Here is a 24506-nt window from a genome sequence, read left to right on the forward strand (position 1 = left end):
AGGGGGGTCTAGATAAGTTACTGACTAGCCGCTTGAAGCCCTTGATGATAATGGGGTGGGGGTGGGTGCAACCGGACGGTATTCATTGAGGCAGGAGGGCGACCACTTCTTTGTTTTGGGGGTGGATGATTGTGGTGGCTTTAAAAGCATCTGGATCCAAGCCTGGCTCAGTGAGACGTTAAAGATGTGACCCCCCCGCAGAGTCCCTCAGCACACGACCAGGTATGCTGTCGGGGGGGGGGGGGGGGGGGGGGTAGAGACACTCCCTCAAAGCGAGCGAAGAAGGCATTCAGCCCATTCAGCAGAGAGGTGGTGCTGTCTGTGTCTGTGGTAGGGGGCTTGTAGTCATTGATGGTCTGAATCCCCCCCCCCCCCCCCCCCCTCTGCTGGGACTGAAGCGATGAGCTACCCTCCTGGAGGACAGATTGCCCTCCCTGTTCTCCGGCCCACCAGCGCTCCGAGCTTTCAGGAGCCTGCGTAGCTTCCCTGTGAGCCGCGGCTTCTGATTGGACTGAACAGTGATGGTGGGCGTTGGGTTCCCAGCCCAGACGTAATGAGACCAGTTTACCCTCAGAGCACTGCCGAGGTGCCCTTGAGCAAGGCACAGCCCCCCAACTGCGCTGATCATGGCGGCGCCTTCACCATATGCCCCCTCCCCTATGCATATATGCATGTGTGTGTGGTTGTTTCAAGGGGCCCGTGTACTCTGGTGTGTTTGCAGTGTAAAAATATAATGACAATAAAATGCATTTGGTAAATCCAGTTCCCTTCCTAACTGGATCTACACCGTCCACAAGGTGATCTGGATCATCATCAACCCATCTTGATACCACAAAAAATCTGGATTTTACCATTTACTTTATTTGAAAATAAAATATCTTATTATATCTTGTAAACTAGAAAAGCACTCAGAGAGCACAGACCTCCCCCAAGCAGCTCGCTCCCTTCCTAACTGGATCTCCACCGTCCCCACAGTGATCTGGATCAGCACCAGAAGGTTCTAGATTGTTCTGGTATCTTTATACACCAACATGAAAAGTTAAAGTGAATCAGAGTTTGTGTTTATTTTTAACTGATTCTTGAATCCATAAATGGGTTTAATGTTAAAACGTAATATTTGTTCCTGACCTCATTCTGGATCAGAACCAGAAGACGTGTTTCATGGTGGTTCATATCGGACCCCTTTGTGACTCTGATTATAAGAAAATGGGATTTGTTTTGTTTTTGTATCCAAACCGGTATCCGGATCACTCTCAAAATGTAATAGGATAAAAGTTAGACCAAGACCCATCTTCAGAATTCTTTTCACCAAGATCCATGCAGCAGTTTTTCCATAATCCTGCTAACAGACAAACAAACAGACCAACAGACAAACAGACAAACAGACAGACAGACAAACAAACAGACTAACAGACAAACAAACAGACCAACAGACAAACAGACAAACAGACAGACAGACAGACAGACAAACAGACAAACAGACAGACAGACAAACAAACAGACAGACAAACAAACAGACTAACAGACAGACAAACAGACAAACAGACAGACAGACAGACAGACAGACAGACTAACAGACAAACAAACAGACCAACAGACAAACAGACAAACAGACAGACAGACAGACAGACAGACAGACAAACAAACAGACCAACAGACAAACAGACAAACAGACAAACAGACAGACAGACAGACAGACAAACAAACAGACCAACAGACAAACAGACAAACAGACAGACAGACAGACAGACAGACAGACAAACAAACAGACCAACAGACAAACAGACAGACCAACAGACAGACCAACAGACAAACAGACCGACAGACAGACAAACAGACAGACAGACAAACAAACAGACTAACAGACAAACAAACAGACCAACAGACAGACAGACCAACAGACAGACCAACAGACAAACAGACCGACAGACAGACAGACAGACAGACCAACAGATCGACAGACAGACAGACAGACAGACCAACGGACAGACAGACCAACAGACAGACCAACGGACAGACAGACCGACAGACAGACCAACGACATCCAAAACAGAACATGACATAAAGTTGTGGATTCAAATGTTTTCTTTTTGATCTGTTTGACGAGGAATACGGTGAATAATGTGTTTCCTTAGACTAAGAGACGAAGAACAAACGCTGCTGGAGCTGCTCATCTTAACGCCGAACGGTTAAAGCTGTTTGCCGTTCACTCTCGAGCTGCAGCTTTCCTTGAGGCTCTCAAATCCATAATTATCGTACACTAAATGTCTGCTGGGGCGACTTACTCATTCTTCTGTGTTGGACGTCTGACGTCTTCTGTCCCTCCTTTCTGACTCGTGCTCGTCTCTCTTTTTCTTTTTTTCTTGCAGACGGTGCAAACACAAAAGCCTGGCTTCCTGGCCGTGCACTGTCAGGAGGTGGGCGGGAAGAACTACGAGGCTTCCATGTCACACGTTGGTAGTTTTGTTACGTAAGTATCGCCTTCACCATTTGGTCACACTCGTTCACGTTGTTGACGGTTTTCAGTGACAGTGGGATGTGGGCGTGGCTTGTGGAATGCCCCCAGCATGCCCCTCACTGCGTGTAATCCGTGGATGCATTTAAAAGAATACGTCTCATCATGCTAATGTTGGATGATGTGGTACGACTTGAAGAGTTTGATAGGACATCCTTGTCGTGGTTGTCTTTCTGTGTGTCCAACAGAGAGTTGTTGTCCAGCGACGCCATGAAGGAGTACAATCGAGCCCGCGTCTACCTCGATGAGGACTACAAATCCCAGGAGCATTTCACGGTACAGTACCTCTTTGAGTTACTGCACTTTGACAGACACAGGAAATGCGGGAGAGCACGAGGGCGATGGCGGGCAGAGTCAAACCCTCGGCCTCCGCTAGAGGACGCTTAGCCTCAGTAAAAGCCGCGCTAGCTCAGAATGCATCCTCTGCTGTTCGATACGGTTGTTGAGCCGGTGGCTTGGAGAGTTCCTCAGGTGCGTTGGTTCATGCATGCGGTCACCGTGCAGCTTGTTGACTTGCTGAGGTTGCACTCAGAAGACCATGAAATCATGGGTCAGTGAGAGAATCGACGTTACGTAGACACTTTATGCAGTAATTGTACCTTACAGATACTGGTACATGAACATAGTAGTTCTGCCTCTGTGTTCTTGACAGCATCCTTCTGGTTGAGGATTGTACATAGTGATGATGAATATATTTATTAGATAGAATGTCAGAGTACAAGTACAGTCACACAGTAGCATGTATTACAGTACAAGTACAGTCACACAGTAGCATGTATTACAGTACAAGTACAGTCAAACATCCTGTCTAAGAGGAGCATTTCTAAAAAGCCCTTGCGGTCTTGTTTCCGTTGAAAGTCCTTCGTACATAAATCATCGACATTTAAAAATACCAATAAAATTAATATTAAATTACTCAATTGATGCAGGATAACAATAAATTAAAAATAAATTACACCACAAATGCAAAATGGCAATGAATGACAATAAATTACAAAGACACTTAATATGTGCAACGTAGGTGGACAAAAAAAAGGGGGGGGGGGGGTTTGATCCGGAGAGAGTCGTGATGACTATCTCCGTTTCTGTCCCCCTAAAAGGTGTATTTTTAGGGCCGTTTTGAAGGAGGCCAAAGAGGTGCATGTTTTGAGGGCAGGAGTCAAACAGTTCCACCCTTAGGGGGCAGTATTGTAGAAAGATGATTTACCCATGTTAGTCCTGTAGGAGGGGGTAATCAGGTTGTTGTTTGAGCTCCCTCTAGTGTTGTGGCTGTGGGTGTCACTAAATCTGTGGAGGTGTTTATTCAGGTATGCAGGGATTGAGGGGACTGAGGGCAGAGCTGCATTGACTATTTTAAAAGCCAATCCCATTTTGAGTTGTTTAACCCTGTCTTCTACCCTGAGCCATTTTAGGCTAGCAAAATGTCCAGGAAGAAGGTGGGTCATGGGCCCAGATTGAGGAGTAGCCGAATCAGGTCACATCGATGGATCATGTCATCTCCATCGTCATGCGTTTTTGAGCGCTCGGCCATCGAGCGTCAGCGTCTGGAAGCGTGCTTACAAATCTATGTCGCATATCAATGCGCTCGGAAGGCGAGGTTTTACTGTCCATTCCGGAAAACATGAAGTCGTCCCCCACAACTACTTTAAAATTAATTTAGCAACCTATTAAAAAAACCAGATTCAATAGAATAATTGTGAAGATGCATTTTACAGGAGTGTTCTGCTGCCTCCAACTTTCTCCTCAGTGTGTAGTAACAGCGTGTGGCCACTCGATGGCAGTAGATATCTGGATTTACATTTTAATATGATCAATCATCAGGTTGGTTTTCTTTATGCTGGATAGTTGCAACTACAAAAACAAGAAACACACAGCTTTGTTTAAATGATAAAAAAATTACATAAATAAAAATCATAATAGAAATAAAGTCAATATATGAAGTAAGTATCCAGAACGTGTCCCGTCTGTATGAACAATGAAGGACACAAACATCTACAGATGTAGTTTGACCAGATATCGGCTTTAATTTGTAGGACACTTCTTTCCCTTCCATGAATTGATTGGCAGCTGAATACGTTTTGTGCTTCACCTCTAGGTGGAGCCAGAGACTCAAATTCCCAGCAGGCATCAGGGCCGCTGGAAGCTGAAACAAGCTTCGTTGTCCGATAGAACTCGACATAGTACGATGTTTGTTCGCACTCCTCACGCCAGCCAGGCAGCGAGTTGGAGTTCAGCGATGCTCAAGGACACATCGGTAGGGGGGGGGGGGGGGGGGGGGGGGGGGGGGGGTGGGGACATCCAAGTGTTGTTCACTTGATCACATAATTAAATGAATGAATATATTTTCTTTTTTTAATCAAATCAGCTGCTCAAATATTTGGTGATTAAATTACCGTTTGGTTAAACTGATTTATTGAAGAACAATTTGTAATTATAAAGACATAACTTACTCTGAAAGTTTAACGTCACCTCATGAAAATACGAGCATTTCTTTATAAAGTTGACAGAAATTGTTGCTTTTGTACTTTTTGAAAAATATTTGATATAGTTTAAATTGTGCTCAGTTGTGTATAAGTATTAGAGTAAGATGAGTAAAAACATCCTATAAAACATGCATGAATTAGATTAGTACACTACAGCATATACCGCTATGGACGGGGGGGGGTCAACACGGGTCTCACTGATTCTCACCGAGTCCCACCGGGTCTCGCCGGGACCCACCGGGTCCTGCTGGGTCTCGCCGGGACCCACCAGGTCCTGATGGGTCTCACCGAGTCTACCGGGTCCCACTGAGTCCCACCGGGTCCCACTGGGCTGTGTCTCTGTTTTTCTGCTTCATCACTCCGCTACGCTGCACCTCCACAAAGACTCATAAATCACAGTCACATTTGCTCTTTTCAAAAGAATATTACAAACATGGCCTTTGGAGAATATAATGATCTGCCATTTTCTATACGCAGCACGAGTACGGCTGTTTACTTAATACGGGCTGTTTACTTAATACGGGCTGTTTACTTAATACGGGCTGTTTACTTAATACAGGCTGTTTACTTAATACGGGCTGTTTACTTAATACAGGCTGTTTACTTAATACGGGCTGTTTACTTAATACGGGCTGTTTACTTAATACAGCTGTTTACTTAATACGGGCTGTTTACTTAATACAGGCTGTTTACTTAATACGGGCTGTTTACTTAATACAGCTGTTTACTTAATACGGGCTGTTTACTTAATACAGCTGTTTACTTAATACGGGCTGTTTACTTAATACGGGCTGTTTACTTAATGCAGCTGTTTACTTAATACGGGCTGTTTGCTTAATACAGCTGTTTACTTAATACAGGCTGTTTACTTAATACAGCTGTTTACTTAATACGGGCTGTTTACTTAATACAGCTGTTTACTTAATACAGGCTGTTTACTTAATACGGGCTGTTTACTTAATACGGGCTGTTTACTTAATACGGGCTGTTTACTTAATACGGGCTGTTTACTTAATACGGGCTGTTTACTTAAAACAGCTGTTTACTTAATACGGGCTGTTTACTTAATACAGGCTGTTAACTTAATACGGGCTGTTTACTTAATACAGGCTGTTTACTTAATACAGCTGTTTACTTAATACGGGCTGTTTACTTAAAACAGCTGTTTACTTAATACGGGCTGTTTACTTAATACGGGCTGTTTACTTAATACGGGCTGTTTACTTAATACAGGCTGTTTACTAATAAAGGCTGTTTACTTAATACAGGCTGTTTACTTAATACAGCTGTTTACTAATAAAGGCTGTTTACTTAATACGGGCTGTTTACTTAATACGGGCTGTTTACTTAATACAGGCTGTTTACTTAATACGGGCGGTTTACTTAATACAGGCTGTTTACTTAATACGGGCTGTTTACTTAATACGGGCTGTTTACTTAATACGGGCTGTTTACTAATAAAGGCTGTTTACTTAATACGGGCTGTTTACTTAATACAGGCTGTTTACTTAATACGGGCTGTTTACTTAATACGGGCTGTTTACTTAATACAGGCTGTTTACTTAATACGGGCTGTTTACTAATACAGGCTGTTTACTTAATACGGGCTGTTTACTTAATACAGGCTGTTAACTTAATACAGGCTGTTTACTTAATACGGGCTGTTTACTTAATACAGGCTGTTTACTTAATACAGGCTGTTTACTTAATACGGGCTGTTTACTTAATACGGGCTGTTTACTTAATACAGCTGTTTACTTAATACAGGCTGTTTACTTAATACAGGCTGTTTACTTAATACGGGCTGTTTTCTTAATACGGGCTGTTTACTTAATACAGCTGTTTACTTAATACGGGCTGTTTACTTAATACGGGCTGTTTACTTAATAAAGCTGTTTACTTAATACGGGCTGTTTACTTAATACGGGCTGTTTACTTAATACAGGCTGTTTACTTAATACAGCTGTTTACTTAATACGGGCTGTTTACTTAATACAGCTGTTTACTTAATACGGGCTGTTTACTTAATACGGGCTGTTTACTTAATACGGGCTGTTTACTTAATACGGGCTGTTTACTTAATACAGGCTGTTTACTTAATACAGCTGTTTACTTAATACGGGCTGTTTACTTAATACAGCTGTTTACTTAATACGGGCTGTTTACTTAATACAGGCTGTTTATTTAATACAGGCTGTTTATTTAATACAGGCTGTTTACTTAATACGGGCTGTTTACTTAATACAGGCTGTTTATTTAATACAGGCTGTTTATTTAATACAGGCTGTTTACTTAATACGGGCTGTTTACTTAATACAGGCTGTTTATTTAATACAGGCTGTTTATTTAATACAGGCTGTTTACTTAATACGGGCTGTTTACTTAATACAGGCTGTTTATTTAATACAGGCTGTTTACTTAATACGGGCTGTTTACTTAATACGGGCTGTTAACTTAATACAGGCTGTTTACTTAATACAGGCTGTTTACTTAATACAGGCTGTTTACTTAATACAGGCTGTTTACTTAATACAGGCTGTTTACGTAATACAGGCTGTTTACGTAATACGGGCTGTTTACTTAATACGGGCTGTTTACTTAATACGGGCTGTTTACTTAATACGGGCGGTATACTTAATACGGGCTGTTTACTTAATACGGGCTGTTTACTTAATACAGGCTGTTTACTTAATACAGGCTGTTTACTTAATACGGGCTGTTTACTTAATACGGGCTGTTTACTTAATACGGGCGGTATACTTAATACGGGCTGTTTACTTAATACGGGCTGTTTACTTAATACAGGCTGTTTACTTAATACGGGCTGTTTACTTAATACGGGCTGTTTACTTAATACAGGCTGTTTACTTAATACGGGCTGTTTACGTAATACAGGCTGTTTACGTAATACGGGCTGTTTACTTAATACGGGCTGTTTACTTAATACGGGCTGTTTACTTAATACAGCTGTTTACTTAATACGGGCTGTTTACTTAATACGGGCTGTTTACTTAATACAGGCTGTTTACTTAATACGGGCTGTTTACTTAATACGGGCTGTTTACGTAATACAGGCTGTTTACGTAATACGGGCTGTTTACTTAATACGGGCTGTTTACTTAATACGGGCTGTTTACTTAATACGGGCTGTTTACTTAATACGGGCGGTTTACTTAATACGGGCTGTTTACTTAATACGGGCTGTTTACTTAATACGGGCTGTTTACTTAATACAGGCTGTTTACTTAATACGGGCTGTTTACTTAATACGGGCTGTTTACTTAATACGGGCTGTTTACTTAATACGGGCTGTTTACTTAATACGGGCTGTTTACTTAATACGGGCTGTTTACTTAATACGGGCTGTTTACTTAATACGGGCTGTTTACTTAATACGGGCTGTTTACTTAATACAGGCTGTTTACTTAATACGGGCTGTTTACTTAACACGGGCTGTTTACTTAATACGGGCTGTTTACTTAATACGGGCTGTTTACTTAATACAGGCTGTTTACTTAATACAGGCTGTTTACTTAATACGGGCTGTTTACTTAATACAGCTGTTTACTTAATACGGGCTGTTTACTTAATACGGGCGGTTTACTTAATACGGGCTGTTTACTTAATACGGGCTGTTTACTTAATACAGGCTGTTTACTTAATACGGGCTGTTTACTTAATACAGCTGTTTACTAATAAAGGCTGTTTACTTAATACGGGCTGTTTACTTAATACAGCTGTTTACTTAATACAGCTGTTTACTAATAAAGGCTGTTTACTTAATACAGCTGTTTACTTAATACAGCTGTTTACTAATAAAGGCTGTTTACTTAATACAGGCTGTTTACTTAATACAGCTGTTTACTTAATACAGCTGTTTACTAATAAAGGCTGTTTACTTAATACGGGCTGTTTACTTAATACAGCTGTTTACTAATAAAGGCTGTTTACTTAATACGGGCTGTTTACTTAATACAGGCTGTTTACTTAATACAGGCTGTTTACTTAATACGGGCTGTTTACTTAATACGGGCTGTTTACTTAATACAGCTGTTTACTTAATACAGCTGTTTACTTAATACAGGCTGTTTACTTAATACAGGCTGTTTACTTAATACGGGCTGTTTACGTAATACAGGCTGTTTACTTAATACGGGCTGTTTACTTAATACGGGCTGTTTACTTAATACGGGCTGTTTACTTAATACGGGCTGTTTACGTAATACAGGCTGTTTACTTAATACGGGCTGTTTACTTAATACAGGCTGTTTACTTAATACAGCTGTTTACTTAATAAAGGCTGTTTACGTAATACAGGCTGTTTACTTAATACGGGCTGTTTACGTAATACGGGCTGTTTACTTAATACGGGCTGTTTACTTAATACGGGCTGTTTACTTAATACGGGCTGTTTACTTAATACGGGCTGTTTACGTAATACAGGCTGTTTACTTAATACGGGCTGTTTACTTAATACAGGCTGTTTACTTAATACAGCTGTTTACTTAATAAAGGCTGTTTACGTAATACAGGCTGTTTACTTAATACGGGCTGTTTACGTAATACGGGCTGTTTACTTAATACGGGCTGTTTACTTAATACGGGCTGTTTACTTAATACGGGCTGTTTACTTAATACGGGCTGTTTACGTAATACAGGCTGTTTACTTAATACGGGCTGTTTACTTAATACAGGCTGTTTACTTAATACGGGCTGTTTACGTAATACAGGCTGTTTACTTAATACGGGCTGTTTACTTAATACGGGCTGTTTACTTAATACGGGCTGTTTACGTAATACAGGCTGTTTACTTAATACAGGCTGTTTACTTAATACAGCTGTTTACTTAATAAAGGCTGTTTACGTAATACAGGCTGTTTACTTAATACGGGCTGTTTACGTAATACGGGCTGTTTACTTAATACAGGCTGTTTACTTAATAAAGGCTGTTTACGTAATACAGCTGTTTACTTAATAAAGGCTGTTTACGTAATACAGGCTGTTTACTTAATACGGGCTGTTTACGTAATACAGGCTGTTTACTTAATACGGGCTGTTTACTTAATACGGGCTGTTTACTTAATACGGGCTGTTTACTTAATACGGGCTGTTTACTTAATACAGGCTGTTTACTTAATACGGGCTGTTTACTTAATACAGCTGTTTACTTAATAAAGGCTGTTTACGTAATACAGGCTGTTTACTTAATACGGGCTGTTTACTAATACGGGCTGTTTACTTAATACAGGCTGTTTACTTAATACAGCTGTTTACTTAATAAAGGCTGTTTACGTAATACGGGCTGTTTACTTAATACAGGCTGTTTACTTAATACAGCTGTTTACTTAATAAAGGCTGTTTACGTAATACAGGCTGTTTACTTAATACGGGCTGTTTACTAATACGGGCTGTTTACTTAATACGGGCTGTTTACTTAATACGGGCTGTTTACTTAATACGGGCTGTTTACTTAATACGGGCTGTTTACTTAATACGGGCTGTTTACTTAATACGGGCTGTTTACGTAATACAGGCTGTTTACTTAATACAGGCTGTTTACTTAATACAGCTGTTTACTTAATAAAGGCTGTTTACGTAATACAGGCTGTTTACTTAATACGGGCTGTTTACGTAATACGGGCTGTTTACTTAATACAGGCTGTTTACTTAATAAAGGCTGTTTACGTAATACAGCTGTTTACTTAATAAAGGCTGTTTACGTAATACAGGCTGTTTACTTAATACGGGCTGTTTACTTAATACGGGCTGTTTACTTAATACGGGCTGTTTACTTAATACGGGCTGTTTACTTAATACGGGCTGTTTACTTAATACGGGCTGTTTACTTAATACGGGCTGTTTACTTAATACGGGCTGTTTACTTAATACAGCTGTTTACTTAATAAAGGCTGTTTACGTAATACAGGCTGTTTACTTAATACGGGCTGTTTACTAATACGGGCTGTTTACTTAATACAGGCTGTTTACTTAATACAGCTGTTTACTTAATAAAGGCTGTTTACGTAATACGGGCTGTTTACTTAATACAGGCTGTTTACTTAATACAGCTGTTTACTTAATAAAGGCTGTTTACGTAATACAGGCTGTTTACTTAATACGGGCTGTTTACTTAATACGGGCTGTTTACTTAATACGGGCTGTTTACTTAATACAGGCTGTTTACTAATAAAGGCTGTTTACTTAATACGGGCTGTTTACTGAATACAGGCTGTTTACTTAATACAGCTGTTTACTTAATACGGGCTGTTTACGTAATACGGGCTGTTTACTTAATACGGGCTGTTTACTTAATACGGGCTGTTTACTTAATACGGGCTGTTTACGTAATACGGGCTGTTTACTTAATACGGGCTGTTTACTTAATACGGGCTGTTTACTTAATACGGGCTGTTTACTTAATACGGGCTGTTTACTTAATACAGCTGTTTACTTAATAAAGGCTGTTTACGTAATACAGGCTGTTTACTTAATACGGGCTGTTTACTAATACGGGCTGTTTACTTAATACAGGCTGTTTACTTAATACAGCTGTTTACTTAATAAAGGCTGTTTACGTAATACGGGCTGTTTACTTAATACAGGCTGTTTACTTAATACAGCTGTTTACTTAATAAAGGCTGTTTACGTAATACAGGCTGTTTACTTAATACGGGCTGTTTACTAATACGGGCTGTTTACTTAATACGGGCTGTTTATTTAATACAGGCTGTTTACTTAATACGGGCTGTTTACTTAATACGGGCTGTTTACTTAATACGGGCTGTTTACTTAATACGGGCTGTTTACTTAATACGGGCTGTTTACTTAATACGGGCTGTTTACTTAATACAGGCTGTTTACTTAATACGGGCTGTTTACTTAACACGGGCTGTTTACTTAATACGGGCTGTTTACTTAATACGGGCTGTTTACTTAATACAGGCTGTTTACTTAATACAGGCTGTTTACTTAATACGGGCTGTTTACTTAATACAGCTGTTTACTTAATACGGGCTGTTTACTTAATACGGGCGGTTTACTTAATACGGGCTGTTTACTTAATACGGGCTGTTTACTTAATACAGGCTGTTTACTTAATACGGGCTGTTTACTTAATACAGCTGTTTACTAATAAAGGCTGTTTACTTAATACGGGCTGTTTACTTAATACAGCTGTTTACTTAATACAGCTGTTTACTAATAAAGGCTGTTTACTTAATACAGCTGTTTACTTAATACAGCTGTTTACTAATAAAGGCTGTTTACTTAATACAGGCTGTTTACTTAATACAGCTGTTTACTTAATACAGCTGTTTACTAATAAAGGCTGTTTACTTAATACGGGCTGTTTACTTAATACAGCTGTTTACTAATAAAGGCTGTTTACTTAATACGGGCTGTTTACTTAATACAGGCTGTTTACTTAATACAGGCTGTTTACTTAATACGGGCTGTTTACTTAATACGGGCTGTTTACTTAATACAGCTGTTTACTTAATACAGCTGTTTACTTAATACAGGCTGTTTACTTAATACAGGCTGTTTACTTAATACGGGCTGTTTACGTAATACGGGCTGTTTACTTAATACGGGCTGTTTACTTAATACGGGCTGTTTACTTAATACGGGCTGTTTACTTAATACGGGCTGTTTACGTAATACGGGCTGTTTACTTAATACGGGCTGTTTACTTAATACAGGCTGTTTACTTAATACAGCTGTTTACTTAATAAAGGCTGTTTACGTAATACAGGCTGTTTACTTAATACGGGCTGTTTACGTAATACGGGCTGTTTACTTAATACGGGCTGTTTACTTAATACGGGCTGTTTACTTAATACGGGCTGTTTACTTAATACGGGCTGTTTACGTAATACAGGCTGTTTACTTAATACGGGCTGTTTACTTAATACGGGCTGTTTACTTAATACAGCTGTTTACTTAATAAAGGCTGTTTACGTAATACAGGCTGTTTACTTAATACGGGCTGTTTACGTAATACGGGCTGTTTACTTAATACGGGCTGTTTACTTAATACGGGCTGTTTACTTAATACGGGCTGTTTACTTAATACGGGCTGTTTACGTAATACGGGCTGTTTACTTAATACGGGCTGTTTACTTAATACGGGCTGTTTACTTAATACGGGCTGTTTACGTAATACAGGCTGTTTACTTAATACGGGCTGTTTACTTAATACGGGCTGTTTACTTAATACGGGCTGTTTACGTAATACGGGCTGTTTACTTAATACAGGCTGTTTACTTAATACAGCTGTTTACTTAATAAAGGCTGTTTACGTAATACAGGCTGTTTACTTAATACGGGCTGTTTACGTAATACGGGCTGTTTACTTAATACAGGCTGTTTACTTAATAAAGGCTGTTTACGTAATACAGCTGTTTACTTAATAAAGGCTGTTTACGTAATACAGGCTGTTTACTTAATACGGGCTGTTTACGTAATACGGGCTGTTTACTTAATACGGGCTGTTTACTTAATACGGGCTGTTTACTTAATACGGGCTGTTTACTTAATACGGGCTGTTTACTTAATACGGGCTGTTTACTTAATACGGGCTGTTTACTTAATACAGGCTGTTTACTTAATACGGGCTGTTTACTTAATACAGCTGTTTACTTAATAAAGGCTGTTTACGTAATACAGGCTGTTTACTTAATACGGGCTGTTTACTAATACGGGCTGTTTACTTAATACAGGCTGTTTACTTAATACAGCTGTTTACTTAATAAAGGCTGTTTACGTAATACGGGCTGTTTACTTAATACAGGCTGTTTACTTAATACAGCTGTTTACTTAATAAAGGCTGTTTACGTAATACGGGCTGTTTACTGAATACAGGCTGTTTACTTAATACAGCTGTTTACTTAATACGGGCTGTTTACTTAATACGGGCTGTTTACTTAATACAGGCTGTTTACTAATAAAGGCTGTTTACTTAATACGGGCTGTTTACTGAATACAGGCTGTTTACTTAATACAGCTGTTTACTTAATACGGGCTGTTTACGTAATACAGGCTGTTTACTTAATACGGGCTGTTTACTTAATACAGGCTGTTTACTTAATACGGGCTGTTTACGTAATACAGGCTGTTTACTTAATACGGGCTGTTTACTTAATACGGGCTGTTTACGTAATACAGGCTGTTTACTTAATACAGGCTGTTTACTTAATACAGCTGTTTACTTAATAAAGGCTGTTTACGTAATACAGGCTGTTTACTTAATACGGGCTGTTTACGTAATACGGGCTGTTTACTTAATACAGGCTGTTTACTTAATAAAGGCTGTTTACGTAATACAGCTGTTTACTTAATAAAGGCTGTTTACGTAATACAGGCTGTTTACTTAATACGGGCTGTTTACGTAATACAGGCTGTTTACTTAATACGGGCTGTTTACTTAATACGGGCTGTTTACTTAATACGGGCTGTTTACTTAATACGGGCTGTTTACTTAATACAGGCTGTTTACTTAATACGGGCTGTTTACTTAATACAGCTGTTTACTTAATAAAGGCTGTTTACGTAATACAGGCTGTTTACTTAATACGGGCTGTTTACTAATACGGGCTGTTTACTTAATACAGGCTGTTTACTTAATACAGCTGTTTACTTAATAAAGGCTGTTTACGTAATACGGGCTGTTTACTTAATACAGGCTGTTTACTTAATACAGCTGTTTACTTAATAAAGGCTGTTTACGTAATACAGGCTGTTTACTTAATACGGGCTGTTTACTAATACAGGCTGTTTACTTAATACGGGCTGTTTATTTAATACAGGCTGTTTACTTAATACGGGCTGTTTACTTAATACGGGCTGTTTACTTAATACGGGCTGTTTACTTAATACGGGCTGTTTACTTAATACGGGCTGTTTACTTAATACGGGCTGTTTACTTAATACGGGCTGTTTACTTAATACGGGCTGTTTACTTAATACGGGCTGTTTACGTAATACAGGCTGTTTACTTAATACAGGCTGTTTACTTAATACAGCTGTTTACTTAATAAAGGCTGTTTACGTAATACAGGCTGTTTACTTAATACGGGCTGTTTACGTAATACGGGCTGTTTACTTAATACAGGCTGTTTACTTAATAAAGGCTGTTTACGTAATACAGCTGTTTACTTAATAAAGGCTGTTTACGTAATACAGGCTGTTTACTTAATACGGGCTGTTTACTTAATACAGGCTGTTTACTTAATACGGGCTGTTTACGTAATACAGGCTGTTTACTTAATACGGGCTGTTTACTTAATACGGGCTGTTTACTTAATACGGGCTGTTTACGTAATACAGGCTGTTTACTTAATACAGGCTGTTTACTTAATACAGCTGTTTACTTAATAAAGGCTGTTTACGTAATACAGGCTGTTTACTTAATACGGGCTGTTTACGTAATACGGGCTGTTTACTTAATACAGGCTGTTTACTTAATAAAGGCTGTTTACGTAATACAGCTGTTTACTTAATAAAGGCTGTTTACGTAATACAGGCTGTTTACTTAATACGGGCTGTTTACGTAATACGGGCTGTTTACTTAATACGGGCTGTTTACTTAATACGGGCTGTTTACTTAATACGGGCTGTTTACTTAATACGGGCTGTTTACTTAATACGGGCTGTTTACTTAATACGGGCTGTTTACTTAATACAGGCTGTTTACTTAATACGGGCTGTTTACTTAATACAGCTGTTTACTTAATAAAGGCTGTTTACGTAATACAGGCTGTTTACTTAATACGGGCTGTTTACTAATACGGGCTGTTTACTTAATACAGGCTGTTTACTTAATACAGCTGTTTACTTAATAAAGGCTGTTTACGTAATACGGGCTGTTTACTTAATACAGGCTGTTTACTTAATACAGCTGTTTACTTAATAAAGGCTGTTTACGTAATACGGGCTGTTTACTGAATACAGGCTGTTTACTTAATACAGCTGTTTACTTAATACGGGCTGTTTACTTAATACGGGCTGTTTACTTAATACAGGCTGTTTACTAATAAAGGCTGTTTACTTAATACGGGCTGTTTACTGAATACAGGCTGTTTACTTAATACAGCTGTTTACTTAATACGGGCTGTTTACGTAATACAGGCTGTTTACTTAATACGGGCTGTTTACTTAATACAGGCTGTTTACTTAATACGGGCTGTTTACGTAATACAGGCTGTTTACTTAATACGGGCTGTTTACTTAATACGGGCTGTTTACGTAATACAGGCTGTTTACTTAATACAGGCTGTTTACTTAATACAGCTGTTTACTTAATAAAGGCTGTTTACGTAATACAGGCTGTTTACTTAATACGGGCTGTTTACGTAATACGGGCTGTTTACTTAATACAGGCTGTTTACTTAATAAAGGCTGTTTACGTAATACAGCTGTTTACTTAATAAAGGCTGTTTACGTAATACAGGCTGTTTACTTAATACGGGCTGTTTACGTAATACAGGCTGTTTACTTAATACGGGCTGTTTACTTAATACGGGCTGTTTACTTAATACGGGCTGTTTACTTAATACGGGCTGTTTACTTAATACAGGCTGTTTACTTAATACGGGCTGTTTACTTAATACAGCTGTTTACTTAATAAAGGCTGTTTACGTAATACAGGCTGTTTACTTAATACGGGCTGTTTACTAATACGGGCTGTTTACTTAATACAGGCTGTTTACTTAATACAGCTGTTTACTTAATAAAGGCTGTTTACGTAATACGGGCTGTTTACTTAATACAGGCTGTTTACTTAATACAGCTGTTTACTTAATAAAGGCTGTTTACGTAATACAGGCTGTTTACTTAATACGGGCTGTTTACTAATACAGGCTGTTTACTTAATACGGGCTGTTTATTTAATACAGGCTGTTTACTTAATACGGGCTGTTTACTTAATACGGGCTGTTTACTTAATACGGGCTGTTTACTTAATACGGGCTGTTTACTTAATACGGGCTGTTTACTTAATACGGGCTGTTTACTTAATACGGGCTGTTTACGTAATACAGGCTGTTTACTTAATACAGGCTGTTTACTTAATACAGCTGTTTACTTAATAAAGGCTGTTTACGTAATACAGGCTGTTTACTTAATACGGGCTGTTTACGTAATACAGGCTGTTTACTTAATACGGGCTGTTTACTTAATACAGGCTGTTTACTTAATACAGCTGTTTACTTAATAAAGGCTGTTTACGTAATACGGGCTGTTTACTTAATACAGGCTGTTTACTTAATACAGCTGTTTACTTAATAAAGGCTGTTTACGTAATACAGGCTGTTTACTTAATACGGGCTGTTTACTAATACGGGCTGTTTACTTAATACGGGCTGTTTACTTAATACGGGCTGTTTACTTAATACGGGCTGTTTACTTAATACGGGCTGTTTACTTAATACGGGCTGTTTACTTAATACAGGCTGTTTACTAATAAAGGCTGTTTACTTAATACGGGCTGTTTACTGAATACAGGCTGTTTACTTAATACAGCTGTTTACTTAATACAGGCTGTTTACTAATAAAGGCTGTTTACTTAATACGGGCTGTTTACTGAATACAGGCTGTTTACTTAATACAGCTGTTTACTTAATACGGGCTGTTTACTTAATACAGCTGTTTACTAATACAGGCTGTTTACTTAATACGGGCTGTTTACTAATAAAGGCTGTTTACTTAATACGGGCTGTTTACTTAATACGGGCTGTTTACTTAATACGGGCTGTTTACTTAATACTTAAGGATGTTCGTTTATAGATTAACCTTTTTGCTGAATTGTCTTTTTCATTAAAACCAGATTGCAGTTTTCACTTGGTCCTCTGGTGTTAACATCCAATCACAGGCAGTCACTCTGATGACATCACCCATAGTGGCTTCCCCAGTCTTTTTCTTTTTTCTTTTTGTCTTGTGCTCTGGATACAAATGTGTGCCTTCTCCTCTGACCTGTCGATGTCCCACAATGTCAGTGGGACAACATCTGGGGACAGCTGTGCCGCATGGTTTGGCTGCGTTGTGTGTTTGTGTGTCTGGAAGTGGAGCGACTCGGTGAGACTGTGATGGATACATGAACACGAGAAACCCTTTTTCTTTGCTGGCTGATATTAAAGCTGAAAATAATATTTGTTTTCATTCATTAGAGAGTCAACAATGAATTTGTCATTAGAGATGGACATAAATCACTGACAGCAGCGTCTCAGTTCTTCATTCTACTGATCGATGATCAATTTAATCTTCTTGGCGTTTGGACATTTATTGATCGCCCATGCTACTATTTGAGTTTCATTTTCCATCAATTTAGGAAAATTAGCATCTTTTTTGTTTTGCCTTTTTGTGAAAATTCTGAAACTAAATAACGTGCAAATCATCTACAGGAACGTTTGTGTGTACAAGTATACGCCACACATACACATTAAATTCATATCGCATAGCCTTCCTCAAGAAACAAAACATTCTGATATAAAATGCTGATTTTATTGAACATCCTCTTCCTCAAGGACCCACGTGATGAAGGACTCGTCCTCCTGACCGGATTATGTCCTGACATTTCCCTTCGGGAGATCTAAATGCGTGTTTAAATACATCCTCTGCCTCCTCCATCGTGGAATATTCTTTTTCAGTTCATGGTTGTGTCTCGCCCGTAGCGAGGCGGCAGAGCCTCATTAACAGAGACACTATTACACCCACACAGAGTCACTATTACACCCACACAAAGACACTATTACACCCACACAGAGACACTATTACACCCACACAGAGACACTATTACACCCACACAGAGACACTATTACACCCACACAGAGACACTATTACACCCACACAAAGACACTATTACACCCACACAAAGACACTATTACACCCACACAGAGACACTATTACACCCACACAGAGACACTATTACACCCACACAGAGACACTATTACACCCACACAGAGACACTATTACACCCACACAGAGACACTATTACACCCACACAGAGAGACTATTACACCCACACAGAGACACTATTACACCCACACAGAGACACTATTACACCCACACAGAGACACTATTACACCCACACAGAGACACTATTACACCCACACAGAGACACTATTACACCCACACAGAGTCACTATAACACCCACACAGAGAGACTATTACACCCACACAGAGACACTATTACACCCACACAGAGACACTATTACACCCACACAGAGACACTATTACACCCACACAGAGACACTATTACACCCACACAGAGACACTATTACACCCACACAGAGACACTATTACACCCACACAGAGACACTATTACACCCACACAGAGTCACTATTACACCCACACAGAGAGACTATTACACCCACACAGAGACACTATTACACCCACACAGAGACACTATTACACCCACACAGAGACACTATTACACCCACACAGAGACACTATTACACCCACACAGAGACACTATTACACCCACACAGAGACACTATTACACCCACACAAAGACACTATTACACCCACACAGAGACACTATTACACCCACACAGAGTCACTATTACACCCACACAGAGAGACTATTACACCCACACAGAGACACTATTACACCCACACAGAGACACTATTACACCCACACAGAGACACTATTACACCCACACAGAGACACTATTACACCCACACAGAGACACTATTACACCCACACAAAGACACTATTACACCCACACAGAGACACTATTACACCCACACAGAGACACTATTACACCCACACAGAGACACTATTACACCCACACAGAGACACTATTACACCCACACAGAGACAGTATTACACCCACACAGAGACACTATTACACCCACACAGAGACACTATTACACCCACACAGAGACACTATCACACCCACACAGAGACACGATTACACCCACACAGACACTATTACACCCACACAGAGACACTATTACACCCACACAGAGTCACTATTACACCCACACAGAGACACTATTACACCCACACAGAGACACTATTACACCCACACAAAGACACTATTACACCCACACAGAGACACTATTACACCCACACAGAGACACTATTACACCCACACAGAGACACTATTACACCCACACAGAGACACTATTACACCCACACAGAGACACTATTACACCCACACAGAGACACTATTACACCCACACAAAGACACTATTACACCCACACAGAGACACTATTACACCCACACAGAGACACTATTACACCCACACAGAGACACTATTACACCCACACAGAGACACTATTACACCCACACAAAGACACTATTACACCCACACAGAGACACTATTACACCCACACAGAGACACTATTACACCCACACAGAGACACTATTACATCCACACAGAGACACTATTACACCCACACAGAGACACTATTACACCCACACAGAGACACTATTACACCCACACAGAGACACTATTACACCCACACAGAGACACTATTACACCCACACAGAGACACTATTACACCCACACAGAGACACTATTACACACACACAGAGAGACACTATTACACCCACACAGAGACACTATTACACACACAGAGACACTATTACACCCACACAGAGACACTATTACACACACAGAGAGATGTCATTACGTACATTCGTATGTGACTTTTCTGCTGGGTCTGGAACCAGTGCTGAGTGACTTCCCTGCTGTTATGGTGACCAGAGGAAGGCTGTAACCGTAGCGACAGCACCATAGAGCGACTGGATGAGGCGTACTGAAGGAGCGGTTGCTGCCCTCCGCTGTTTAACGATGATTTTATTTTCGCGGTAACTGACATTTATCACTTTGCATGTTTCCGAGCGGGAACATTCCCTCCAGCCGCTCCCACGTCTTCCTCCTGCAGAGCGATCCCAGCAGAGAGAAGGGAATGGGAGGTGTAAAGTACAATATAATAAAACAAGAACATGAAAGTAGGAATAGAAAGGTCTCCTAACAATGAACAAAGCAATGTTTGCTCGGATGGAGAAGGAACCAGGAGACATTTTGACGAGTGTCTTGTTTCCACACATGAAGCCTTCAAAGTGGCCGATGCCTTGGTGAACATTTGAGATGGTCAGCAGGAGCTTTGTGTTGCAGTTCTTTTCACTGTATTTCAGTCAGTACAAGTCAACCCCTCCAGTCGGGATGACTTCAGCAGCTTTTAGTGACACAAAGACGCAGACGCAGCGGGGAGCCGAGCCCTTTAGGTCAGAGGTCCCCAACCTTTTTCCCGCCACGGACCAGTTTCATGGCGGGCAATTTTTTCGCAGACTGGGGGGTGTAATTAAATAAAAAAGAGGAATATGATCTTATCAATAAACTGTATATTATGCACTTGCAATAACTATTACACAAGTATTACACCAATATCTACTCACCATTAGTACTAATAATTCCTTCTGTCCTTCATCTTCACGTTTTTTTCTTTCATAAATTCCATATTCTGGTCTTTTAATCCGGGTTCTTGGTCTCTCTGTGCTGAAGCCGTTTTAACCCTTCATTGCTCGTTAACGAAGCTAATCAGCTGTTGGAGATAAACCTTTTAAGTCCGACTCCCGGTTTGTCTGTTAAAATAAGTCTTATTTTCTTCCTCCTCTTCTTCCTCCTCAGTTGGACTTTTCCCATTAGCAAAGAAGCTCTCCAAAGACGTTTGTTTTTTAATTTGATTTTCGCGAGTTCACGTCTGTTTTTAGTATCACGTAAAGCATGTGTATATCGTTGTCTTAAGAGAGATTACAGTTTTCGTTTATGTTCCAATGAGTGCCTAAAGCCGTGGGCCTTCTCACGGTTTTATTATGTTCGCATAATGATAATAAAGTATCTTGAATCTTGAATCTTGAAAGCATGTAAGTTCACAGGCGATTGTTACGTTGGAGAAAATCCGGTGGTTTTTCAAAATAAAACACCTTTTAGACGCTAATAATCGATACGACGGAAATTGTTTACACTAGTTATTCTTTCTGTGCGGCCCGGTAACAAATGCCTCACGGGCCGGTACCGGGCCACGGACCGGTGGTTGGGGACCCCTGCTTTAGGTGACGCTAATGCTGCGGACGAAACACCAGCCTGTTCTTTCCTCTGAACGCATCGCTCTGCTCCAGAGACGAGACCTTCGTCCTTCTCCAGGCAGCGGGCTGCGACCCAGTCATCGGCGCTCGGCGGGGAATTTATGAACACTTAGTGCCCCTCCCTGCTGACTCTGAGACTCGGCGTGAGTGTGTTTACACAATTACCTGGAAATGTCCCCTGCATTTATCGCCTTGTTTTAGCGCGTCCTATATCGCCCTCTGAAGCCTGGCTGTGCAGAGAGAGACCCTGAGAAAGCAGGGCCACGGTCGCTGTGCTGGCTTCACACAGGTCAACGACTTCCCCCCCCCCCCTTAAAGGAACGACGGCTAGGGCTGGCTGAACAGGCCACGCTTCTTATTCCAATATGGCTGAAGTGCAACTGGACGTAACTCGTCGCTGACATCAGTCGTGTCTCAGTGCAAACACACGGAGGACACGGGTTGAGCGACAATCATTGACTCTGCACGGGGGGGGGGGGGGGGGGATAGAACATGTTGAGAGGAGTAAAAACGGATGCGTTAATTAGAAGGTGTCGAATCGGCGGCCGTCTTGGGTCATCTCTGCAGTATGCATGGGCTGCACCCCCCCCCCCCCCTAGTAAAACGCTAACCTGTGTGAGACTGTGGGGAGTAAATCAGCTGTGTTGCCAAACTGCTTTTGGTGGGAGGGGGGGGGGTCTCAAGCCGCGGATGATGATGTGGTTCCAGCATGAGGTGGGCCGGGTGTTCCTCGCCACCGTCCGCTATGATGTGCGGCCCCCTCCCTGCCACCGGAGGGGCGGAGTGAAGGTGAGCCTGTCATATCGATCTTTTTAGTGCTAAAATATGAGCCACTTTGCTCTCGCCCCCGCGCAGTGATGGCAAAAATAATAACTCCGACCCAAATTAAAAATATTGATTTCTAGGCGATGTTGAGAGCAAATAAACATCCTATGAAGGATGTTTATGCCCCTCGCGCACCCACATGCACGCACACACACTCTTACCATCCTCTCCTCCATCTTGCCCCCCCCCCCCCCATTGAAAGGATGCTGGTGAACTGTAAAAGGCAGAAATCAGCATCCTGCGTCGTCGTTTCCAACGTGCTCGTTACCGTCCTGCTCCGCACCGACACTGATTGATCGGGTTCCGACTCCATAATCTGGAATTATCCGGCCTCCATCCAGGTGCGTCCCTCAGCCCCCACCCCGCCACGCCAGGCCATCGTTTTCTGCACATCTGAGCTTGACTTTTTTATTCCTCCCCGCTTTAACAGATGAGCTGACATGGGGCCATCAGACGGGTGGGAAAACAATTGCCACAAGGTTAATTTTATTGCCTGCTCCACGCATTTGTGAGCAGGCGGGAGGTGTCCTCTGTTCGGGTGCTGATGAATAGCCCCCCGGCCGGGCAGGAATGAAAATGAGAGGGGAGAGGCCAGGCACGGGGAGTTCTGCTGCTCCCAACTCAAATTGGATTTTTTTCTGGCATGCTCAAAATTGGTATTCTGATATATAAGACAAGGATATTCCATTTAGTTTGATGGTGGAAGCCGTCGTGTGTCCGAGTCGATTGCCTTTTTACGACGCCCACTTTAGCTCATCCATTCAGAGAAGGTTAATATCCACGCGTCACAAATGCCAGATGTCAGCTTGTCCGGCCGGGGAGGAAAATAAACCACTCAGAGTATTTAAACGCAGCTGTAGTATTTGCCTGCCCTGGTCGCAGGGGGAGGATTCGTGTTCTGCTGTGAGTGTGTGTGTGTGTGTGTGTGTGTGTGTGTGTGTGTGTGTTTGTGTGTGAGTGTGTGTGTGAGTGTGTGAGTGAGTGTGTGTGTGTGTGTGTTTGTGTGTGAGTGTGTGTGTGTGTGTGTGTGTGTGTGAGAGAGTGTGAGTGTGAGTGTGAGAGAGTGTGTGAGAGTGTGTGACTGTGTGAGTGTGTGAGAGTGTGAGAGTGTGAGAGTGTGTGAGAGTGTGTGTGTGTGAGTGTGAGAGAGTGTGTGTGAGTGTGAGAGTGTGTGTGTGTGTGTGTGTGTGTGTGAGAGTGTGAGAGTGTGTGTGAGTGTGAGAGAGTGTGTGAGAGTGTGTGTGTGTGAGTGTGAGAGAGTGTGTGTGAGTGTGAGAGAGTGTGTGTGTGTGTGTGTGCATTGGGAGTGGCTAGCTCGGCCCATCACTCTTGCTGGAGGGCCCCAGATTGAGGAGTAGCCGAATCAGCTTGTTTTGGGAGGTTTGGAGCCTGGTTTTCAGGGACACTTTGATGTTTGAATACCAGGAGGTGCTAGCATAGTCAAAGAGGGGCTGAACGAGGCTCCAGCAAGCGTCCGGAGACAAAAGCAGACATTCTGCCCAAAAATCTTGTTCTCTGATTGACTTTTTTGATCACCTTAGTTGCCATACTATCGCCAGACAGGTATTTGTCAAGAACACAGCCCA

At 41.1% G+C, this 24506-nt stretch overlaps 1 protein-coding gene across 1 annotated transcript in view; it reads left to right on the plus strand.

Annotated features, from left to right (window-relative positions):
* Positions 1-24506, plus strand: part of LOC137895919 (inositol polyphosphate-5-phosphatase A-like) — a 194418-nt gene that overhangs the window by 47628 nt on the left and 122284 nt on the right. The window contains exons 3-4 of the mRNA XM_068741446.1: positions 2370-2470; positions 2704-2791. Of these exons, the coding sequence (XP_068597547.1) occupies positions 2370-2470; positions 2704-2791 (189 nt within the window). The remainder of the gene's footprint in view (positions 1-2369; positions 2471-2703; positions 2792-24506) is intronic.

The sequence above is a fragment of the Brachionichthys hirsutus genome, chromosome 7 (genome assembly GCF_040956055.1).
Source record: "Brachionichthys hirsutus isolate HB-005 chromosome 7, CSIRO-AGI_Bhir_v1, whole genome shotgun sequence".
In the NCBI taxonomy this organism is placed as follows: domain Eukaryota; kingdom Metazoa; phylum Chordata; class Actinopteri; order Lophiiformes; family Brachionichthyidae; genus Brachionichthys; species Brachionichthys hirsutus.